At 35.6% G+C, this 10,178-nt stretch overlaps 1 protein-coding gene across 2 annotated transcripts; it reads right to left on the minus strand.

Moving 5' to 3' along the window:
• Nucleotides 1–5,851: 5,851 nt before the first annotated feature.
• On the minus strand, nucleotides 5,852–9,681 carry LOC110802809 (cytochrome c oxidase copper chaperone 1-like). 2 transcript variants are annotated; one of them, XM_056827584.1, is made up of 2 exons: nucleotides 6,721–9,681; nucleotides 5,852–6,439 (listed from the first exon to the last, which is right to left on the minus strand). In XM_056827584.1, exons 1-2 carry the CDS (start codon nucleotides 6,918–6,920, stop codon nucleotides 6,199–6,201), a joined length of 441 nt encoding a protein of 146 aa, XP_056683562.1. In that variant the 5' UTR covers nucleotides 6,921–9,681; the 3' UTR covers nucleotides 5,852–6,198. The 2 variants fall into 2 exon arrangements, with proteins under 2 accessions (XP_056683562.1, XP_056683563.1); XM_056827585.1 differs by having other exon boundaries at nucleotides 6,615–6,861.
• Between the last annotated feature and the right edge of the window lie 497 nt (nucleotides 9,682–10,178).

Consider the following 10,178-nt stretch of genomic DNA (forward strand, 5'->3'; position numbering starts at 1 on the left):
ATTCCTATCTTAACTCCTCTTTCAACTGTTAAATTTCTTTGAAATTCGGTTGTTTGTCTCTTGAAATTCGTACATACATAAGTTGATTCGTTGTAAATTTCCCCAATTTGTGTTTGATTGATAACAAAAGTTGTTGTTTACATTGACAATCAAAAAAAAAAATCGATATCTATATCTTTATAACTATCTCAACTGTCATTATTTATGAAATTCAGTTGTGTGTGAAACGTGCAATGCACATGCCGGTAACTAGTATACCAAAAAAAAAAAATTTGACCCCTTCGACTCTTCAATATGCATATTTTAATTTTCATCTTACCAACTTATCTAATTTTATGTGAGTTTATTTTTATTTTTTTGACATAGTTTTATGTGAGATGTTGATCAGTGAGAAGCGAAAGACTAATGATTTTTGAAACTTGGTATGCGTTGTAAATTGAGCAAAACAATGATTTTCCCAAAGTTTCAAGTGCTTCTTTCAACAATGTCATGTCATCTATTCCCTCCGTCTCTTTTTGTTCTTTACGTTTGGTATTTTGCACGCGTTTTAACGAATATTTAATGTGCATTGAGATTCCTCTATATTTTTTATTTAAACAAGAAAAATAACGTTTATTTATAATGTTTTCACTTTTATCAAAATTCTGATATTGGGAAAATGAGAAAAAATTAATGTCCCAATGAAAAAGTGTGAGAAATTAAATGACTCAATGAATTTAATTGGTTAAAATAATAATTGGTCACAAATTTTGATAGGATATTAAATCATTTACTCCATGTGATAATATAAAAGGAAATGTAAATAACATTTTGGAACTCCTAAAAAAGAAAACGTAAAGAACAAAAAGAGACGGAAGGGTAAATAACCTAATGGGTCAACTAGGTTTCACAAATTCTTATTTACAATGGGTGTACAATAAATATTGTACACCGGAGTAAAAGTTAATTCAAAAGGCTTAAAAGTTAAGCCTATATAAGTAAAAGTTATCTATTTTTCGGTTATAAATTTTTTCATTTTAGTAAAACTTATTTCTTCAAAATAACTAATAATGTATAAAATTAATCATTTAACCCTTTAAAATATTTATCTATCAAATTTTTTTTACTAATATAAAAGTTAATCAAAACTAGGTTAAAGTTACAAAAAAAAGGGTTAAAGTTAGCTTGGTGTACAATAAATTTATTGTACACCTTGTGCGCACAAGACCTTTTGACTAAGTTTTCTTCATTGTTAAATAACCTTGGGGCAACAAAAGTGCACAACAAATTACAAGAACCAAATTACTTAGAGCTGTCAAATCTTAACCCGAACCGTTGAACCCGCTGGGTTAATCCGATTCGTTAAGAACCCGAACTGTTAATAGACCGTTAGTTGGAACCCGAAAACTAACCGAACCGATAACAATCAACCCGAACCCGAACCGTCACGAAAATATTAAATCGATTAAGACCCGATACCCGATAACAAACCGTTTGCATCAACCCGAAACCGTTTCTACCCGAACCGAATGAACCCGAAAACCGTTAATGACCCGATTTATTTCAACCCGAACCGTTTCAACCCGGGGAAAACCCGTTCACAACCCGAACTGTTTCTACCCGAACCGTTAACAACCCGAACCGTTTCAACCCGGACCGTTTACAACCCGAACTGTTTCAACCCGAACTGTTTCAACCCGAACCGTTTACAACCCGAACTGTTTACAACCCGTAACCCGTTTATAACCCGTTTAATTCAAACTGTTTATAACCCGCAATATCAAATATGATACAAACATAAGTGTTTCAAGGTTTGACTTTCATATACGTATTTATTTACACTTGAATAACTCTTAAAACAAAACTGTCAAAAAGACCATATGTAAATATGCCATTTCAAATTATAAGTTGTCATTTGTTTACTTTTAATTGGACACTCGATTCATCTATACTTGATGTGACTCGTCATAAATTATATAAACTATTTTAAATTCGAATATTAAAGATTTCAATTCCTACACGTTCTTTTAATTCTAATAATACGGAGTATTGTATTTATGTTAGAAAATAAATACTTTACAATATTATTTTACGACGAGTCTATTATCTCATCGTGAATAGTTATATTGGCGACCAAAATACTCGTCGTAATAATCATTTTGTTAATTATCTAAATTTATATTTGCAACCAGATTTATTATGCGTAGACTATTCGAGGCGTATGCGTTATTTAAATTAAAGGAGTATGCGTTATTTAAATTAAAGGCGTATGCGTTATTTTTTAATTTTGTATTATGTATTTCTTTTCAAGGATTCTAGACACATGGATAATAATATATTACGAAATGAAACAATTCTAAAAAGTGAAATTATACCATAATACAACTTTTGAAACTTAATTTGTAAATTTCCTTCTTCTTTATTGAAATATGTGTTCATTACAAATATCAAAACAACACGAATTAATGAACGTTTTAAGGGAACGAGTCAATAGGAATATATATTCTCCGTATCAACCAACAAATTAAGCTCTGTTTTCCATGGAATCTGATTTGTTTTTCAATTGTATAAAAAGACAGATTTGCAAAAACAGAAAGATTTAATTTTTAAGAACTTTAGACAAAACCATAAGATAAAAATAGCAGAACCATAGACCGGGAAGCCTGAGAAATGCGGCGGATGATTGATTTTTTTTAGGAATACCGATTAAAAAGCTACCGTGATTTCGTTGTTCATTGAACCATATATCTGACCAGTCTCATCCACAACTATGTCTCCAAATCACCTAAACCAATACTCCGATTTCAGAAATTCACCAAAATCAAATAAACATTAAGAACACACAAAATGTGGTTAAAAATTTCATTAAAAAAAACATCACATTACAATAAAACTATAAAATTTAGTTCTCAGGAATTTCAACCTCATCATCAGCAATCTCCTGCTGCAAATCCTTATAATCTTTGCCATCAACAGTACACCCAACAGAAACACAAGTACCCAGAATATCCTTCACAGTTCCCTTCAATTCCTTGGCCATAAATCTCATGTGAGCTATCAACTAAACAGAAAGCCAATGAACGTCCTATTCCAAATTGGCATTACAAGGAGAAAACAGCAAAGATTCTGGAGAAAGACAATAAATCGAAAAAAAATCACCTTGTAAAGAGGAAGAACCGTGAAAGAGAGAGAGATCTTTGAGAGGAGAAAGAGAACCGTAAAAATGAAGAGTGAGAACCGTAAAATGAAGAGAGAGAGAGAACCGTGAAAGAGAGAGAGATCTTTGAGAGAGAGTGAGAGTGAATGACTGCAAGGGGTTTTTTTAGGAGCTTATATAGTCATTAGATTTTAGGGTTAGAAATAGGATTTTGGGCTTGGCCCATTTTTATTAGGGTAAGATACAAAGTACGTACACAAATACCTAGTACACCGTATAATTTATTCCGTATAATTTACTCCGTACATAGTACACACAAATTAGCATTTTATTTTGTTACCAACTTAAAATATTAGTACTTTATTTTTTAAAAATAAATTTGAAAATAAATTTCTTTTCTTTTAGAACTTTCAGGTTATCTATAGCCTTTGTTTTTTCTATGGTAAAAATAGTCTAATATTGTTAAATAATAGAATTTGGAAAATCCAATATATATATATATATATATATATATATATATATATATATATATATATATATATATATATATATATATATATATATATATATATATATATATACATATATATATATATGGTAATATTGATATCGTTGTATATTATATATATTATAGTGGATCACTCGTAAGTAATAACTGTACTTCTTGAACCTTTATAAATCAAAGATATAATTCAATGTTCGTTGTTTAAACGAGTATTCGAACTGTTGTTTATCAACCAACTAAGTAACTAGACATGTTCTCATTTAAACTCATTTAACATATTGTTCTTTAATAGATAAATTTCCAATAGAGTTATATTACTGTATAGTTATAGTCTTATAGAATTAGATAGATGTAAACCGATCTATATCTCATAAAGTTATATATATTTACATGGTTATATAATTACTTTCATACATAGCTATATAATGGTGAACTTGTAATCTCATAAAATTATATAGAATTAATAGATAGTTTTAACTAATAACCTCACAAAGTTATATGCTTATATAATTACACAATTATATCGTTATAGATTTATATCCTTACATAGTTATAGTTATGTCATATATGGACTTTTAGTTTAAACTAATTATTATCATCAATTCATCAGTTAGCTTATTAGAGTAATAAATGTAGATGTTATATTCCTTAATTTTTGACAATGTTATAAAAGTATAAAACTCGTGAATTTGTATTGTTTTATTAGCCTGACACTCTCTTGTTGACTTGTATTCAACTAACTAATCGTCTAATCGATCATCAAACTAAATTGATCTAATTAAATACCTTATAAAGTCATAAGCTTAATTATAACTTAAGAACTAATCGAAAAGCTATGTTGTTTTAATTGAATCGACTTAATTCATTAACAATTGAACTTGTTTGTCTCGTTTCGTTGTTGAACATGTTACTCTCTTTGATGTTTAAACCAATATGAATATATGACAAAGTTGTATTTACAAACTTTACAAATTCATTACGTATTAATTCATTTTTATCGATTATTAATTACTACATTATTAGAGTTCATCAATACATGTTTGGCAATACTCTGGCATGGTGGGGGAAGGCATAGATGATTTTGATTCCATTTGAATAATATGATTGGTAAATATTACAAGACATAATAAAAGACATTGACTGACTTTTCTAAGTTTATGAAATTAATTGGATAGTGAACATTACTACATTAGTTGTTCGTCAAAAAAGAAAATAACATTAGTTAAAATCACGTAATTAAATTATATGGTTTCTTTTCTTTTACCTTTCACATAGCTTTAATAATGTAGATATTATAATATAAGCGTATTGAAAATTGTGATTTTAGTAATAACCTGACATTAGTTGTATCAGAATTGATCTGACTAAACATGAACCCGACCCGATATGAACCGACCCGATATGAACCCGACCCGATATGAACCCGACCCGATTACAACCCGGCTAAACCCGTTAACAAACCGAACCGAATTGACCCGACCCGACTACAAACCGACCCGGTTTGACCCGACCCGGTTTGAACCCGACACGATATGAACCCGACCCGTTATAAACCCGACCCGATATTAACCCGAACCGATATGAACCCGACTTAACCCGTTTATGAACCGACCAAATATGAACCGACCCGACAGGAACCCGACCCGATATGAACCCGACCCGTTATGCACCGACCCGTTATTAACCCGACCCGATATGAACCCGTACCACATAACCCAAACCCGAACCGAACCGTTAATTTTTTAACCCGACCCGAACCGAACCGATAGCAAAATAAACCGATTTCAACCCGAACCGATGAACCCGAACCGAAACCGACCCGATGACCCGATTTGACACCCCTAAAATTACTGCTTAACCTTTCCCAGACCTCGCAACATTTGTCACATAGATGAACCGTGCCATATAATTCATTCATCAACCAGCATCAAAGTAAACAAGTGCAAAATGTAGCATAAAATATCTTGATATGTCTATACCATCAATGTCTGGTAAAAAATCACAAAGATTGGCAAGAGTCTAAGGCTCCGTTTGTCCGTTTGGTTGAATGTAACACATTTTCAAGTAAAATAATATTCATGGAAAACAATTTACATTGTAAAACACATTCCAAAATTAATTTTTTGTTGTTTGATTCCATGTAAGAAAAATGAAAGGAAAAGTAAACAAGCAGTGAGAAGAGTGTACAAGAGAGATAAGGCAAAAGGAAGGAAAAAAAAAATTCCCTTCATTTTGGAGGGAAAATGGTTTTCCATCATTGGGAGATCAATTTTACTCCTATGAATAATGGTTTTACACTCTTTCGCAAACCAAACAATGTAAAATTGAAAATAGATGAAAACCATTTTCCCGGAAAACGTATTACACGATTTACACCCCACCAAACAGAGCCTAAGTGTCTAACGGATATGCCATCTAGCTGCAAGATAACAATTCATCTCACATAGTACATATACCTTTTATTCACAAAAATGTGATCAAGATGTGTATAGCAGAAAAAAGAACTACCTATCTTGCAAATTTCACGAGCTCGAAATTTCTGATTACTGATTCTTCATCAAACATTAAATCCCTCAGCACGAAGGCATTGCTTATGCGCCTCGATCCACTTGCCACAAGCATCTTCACCATTCTGTACTATACATTCATCTCTCAGCTTCTTAGTTTCGGGGCACGCACAACAAATCTTCTTTTTCGGCTTTTGATCCTGCTCAGTAGTTTTCGTGATTGTTTTCGGGTTCTTTTGCTCTGCCGGTACACCTATACTTGAAGATGTAACTCCTCCCATGATTACAACCCTGTGAAAATTATAGAACATACAATTGGTAAATTGAAGATTAACTAACCAACCATCCACATTTCTCACAAGTTTTTAAAACGGGAATCATAAACCAACTAAATCATCAAAATATTAACTAATTTGATCGGATGAATATCAACATAGCAATCAAAACGATGGAGAGAGAGAGAGACCGTAGTGAGAGAAACACAAACCCCCACCACTGGACTACGGTCAGCCGGAAAAAACCGAGAACAACCACCAACATAGCCCAAAAAACCTGCTTCATTAACTTCCTACCTGAAAACATAATCCGACAAGACCTCCATCACCTCTTCAGCCGGCACGGAGAAATCGAAAACATCCATATCCCGGCGGTAGCTCATCCCCACCGGAGGTACCGCTACGCCTTCGTCAAGTTCAGATCCAATGTCTCCCTGGTAAGAGCAATCAGAGGAGAAGACGGACGGGTAATGGGCAACAACCGAATCCGTACCCATCCGGCGAAGCGCGACAAAGCTTTTCCAACTGCGCCACCTCCAAACACCAACCCACACCACCAATTAAAAAAAACCCAAGAAAGACAAACCACCAAATTACCCCACTCATCCACAAGGGATCACAGATCCTACAAGGAAGTCTCCCTTAACCTAAAAAACAGTCAAACCAGAACCACAAAGAACATAAATCGAAACCACAACCCGAATTGAATCCAAAAAATCAAAACATCCCCCCCAATGGAACATCACCACAACCGGATTGCTTCAAATTCGTACCGAGTCGTGCGAGAAGAATGAGTTCCCGCATACTGGGTGAACAAATTGAAAACATCAGGGATGACCTGGTAGTTAAGGAGATAGAGGGCGAGGAATTTATCACCATAAAAGGAACAAAATCAACAGAAAATGCAGAAATTTTCAAAAGAAGCGCCATTGCAACGTCAAACTCTTCACTCTCATCAGACACCATACTTGAACACATACTATCAGAAGGGGTAACATGTCTCTCAATTAAACCGATGGGGGGTATGCTGCACCTATTAACATTTGAAACAATTGAGGACAAAACAGCTATGATAGAAAGTGAATGGCTCCACAGATGGTTTATGGACATTCGAAATGTCAATGAAGTGTGTGCTTCAAAATGGAGGGAAACAAAAATCAAAATATATGGAGTACCACTGAATGGATGGGGATATGAGAATTTCTATAGAATTGGTTGCATATTTGGCAGGATATTATCTGTTGAGTACTCAGGTTTTGACTGTGCAAGAGTCACAATTCTAACAGATTGCCTATTCTCAATCAACTGTAAAATTGCAATTGAAATTGCGGAACTTCTACACATAGTATGCATCTCAGAGGAATGCCATTGCCCAAAAATGGTGATGAAGCAAACAACGCCACCCCCCTCTTCTGATGAAGACGACGGCGCGTGCAGCCCAACCCAACCAAATGACAGTCCACACAAGTCCCAAGATTCTTTTCCCAAATCCTCTGAATCAACAGGAAAAAAGACTGCCATTATTACTACCCCCGATTCCCAAAACAGAAACAAAGGGAATCGAGATTCACCTCCCTTGGACCCCCCTCCCAAGTCAGACAAAAATCCCTCCCCCCAACCAATAAACCCCTTAACTGACTCATCCCAACCAGCACACCAAATCTCCCCAGCCCACTCAAAATTTGGGCCACCTGACCACCACCCCTCCTTTCAATCCACACAAAAAAGCCCCACAAAAAGCCAAACAAACACACCAATCTCAATACATAATAAGTTTGGACCACTCATCAGGCCAAACAAAGTGACACGATCCTCCTCCTTCTCGTCTGGACCACTGTTCCCTCCAGGTTTCGAAGATTACATCCCCTGCAATATCAAGAAAGCACACACAGAAAAAAGAGCAAAGAAAGCCCTCAAAAAAACTCAACATCCACCGAAAAACTCCCTTAACTCTCCTCCCCCTCACCATCCATCATAGTACCCTTACTAACTAACCAAGCAAATCCTCACCCAAACACAATTTCTGCAGCCGATGTCCTTGCACTTGCTGAGCAATTGGGCCTAAAGTATGACGGAACAACAAGCATCCTACAGGCTCGAATTGAATTAATCCTCGAAAGGCAGGTCGAGGATTGGCAGACGACTTCTTAAGGCAAACCCCCTCTCATTGCAAAACTGATTATCTGATGATTGTCCTATCATGGAATATACGTGGACTTGGTGCAAAAGTCAAAAGAAGTTCATGTCGAAGCCTAATAAATAAACACTCTCCTCACTTTGTGTTTATCCAAGAGACGAAATTAGAGAGTCCCAATGATAGACTCATAAACTCAATTTGGAAAGAGGCACAACTACAATGGATTGTATCCCCCTCTCAAGGAAACTCTGGAGGATTGCTGGCTATATGGAACTCAAACTTTTTCTCTCTTGATCAGTCACGGTGTGAGAAACACTGGATTGCCCTCTCTGGTGAAATTCAATCACTAGCCTTTAAATGTACTCTCATTAGCATATAAAATCCATGCTCAATCACGGATAGAGCGGAAGTTTGGCACAGTATAGTTGAATTTCAAGATGCAACAAATCTGCCATGCTTTCTAATTGGAGATTTCAATGAAATTCTTGATAGCGAAGACCGAGGCAGCCAACATATATCACATTATCACCTAATGGGTCGAATGATTTCAAAAACTTCCTGCAAGAGATGCAATTATTAGAAATCCCATCATCAAACGGGAGCTTTACACGGTTTAGAGGACAATCGAAAAGCAAACTTGATCGTCTGTTTGTAACGGCACAATGGATCACAACCTTCCCTCCTCTAAAGGTCTCACTGCTGAAAAGGTCAATCTCAGACCATTGCCCACTCCTTGTACACTCGCACGAAAAGAACTGGGGACAACCTTTCCGCTTCCTCAACTGCTGGCTGTCCCATCCGGGATGTGCAAAAATCATAAAGGAGACATGGGCAACATCTGAAAATCTATCGATTGTAGACAAGCTAAAAAATGTTAAAGCAAAACTGAGAAGCTGGAATGCAACAGAATTTGGCCAAATAGAGGGGAAAATCAATACCCTAGAATGTCAGATTCATGACATCGACCAAATTGCAGGCCAAAGAAACTTGCAGGATGCAGAAATACAGGAAAGGAAAAAAGCACAATTGGAGCTATGGGACTGGTTAAAAAGAAGGGAGTCCTACTGGGCTCAAAATTCTCGCTCAAAGTGGCTCAAGGAAGGGGATAAAAACACAAGATTTTTTCACACAGTGGCAACAATGAGAAAACGGAAAAATAACATTGATAATATCTTGGTTGAGAACAACAAGATTGAGGATCCTAGTGCCATTAAAACCGAAGCAGTCAAGTTCTTCGAAAAAATCTTTACAGAAGAAAATCGTCAAAGGCCCGTTTTTCAGGGACTGGAATTCAATACTCTTATACCCACACAAGCAGAACAACTTATTGAGAAATTCACCAAGGAGGAAATTGACGATGCAGTGGCATCGTGCAATGGGTCGAAGGCCCCCGGACCCGATGGTTTCAATTTCAAGTTTATTAAAAGCTCATGGGAAGTGATAAAATCAGATGTATATGAACTGGTTTCAGAATTTTGGGAATCCTCCCGCTTACCCAGGGGCTGCAACACCGCTTTCATAGCCCTTATTCCAAAGACAGCAAGCCCAACGAGTTTCAAAGAATACCACCCTATAAGTATGGTAGGGTGCGTATATAAAATAATTGCCAAGATACTTG

Source organism: Spinacia oleracea, chromosome 4, assembly GCF_020520425.1.
Source record: "Spinacia oleracea cultivar Varoflay chromosome 4, BTI_SOV_V1, whole genome shotgun sequence".
Lineage (NCBI taxonomy): Eukaryota > Viridiplantae > Streptophyta > Magnoliopsida > Caryophyllales > Amaranthaceae > Spinacia > Spinacia oleracea.

Excerpts from the sequence above, each read along its gene's own strand:
- LOC110802809 (XM_056827584.1), bottom strand. The coding sequence starts at position 6,920 with ATGGGTACGGATTCGGTTGTTGCCCATTACCCGTCCGTCTTCTCCTCT. Across the intron at positions 6,440-6,720 it reads TTGTCGGATTATGTTTTCAG|GGTTGTAATCATGGGAGGAG; the intron begins GTAGGAAGTTAA and ends TAATTTTCACAG.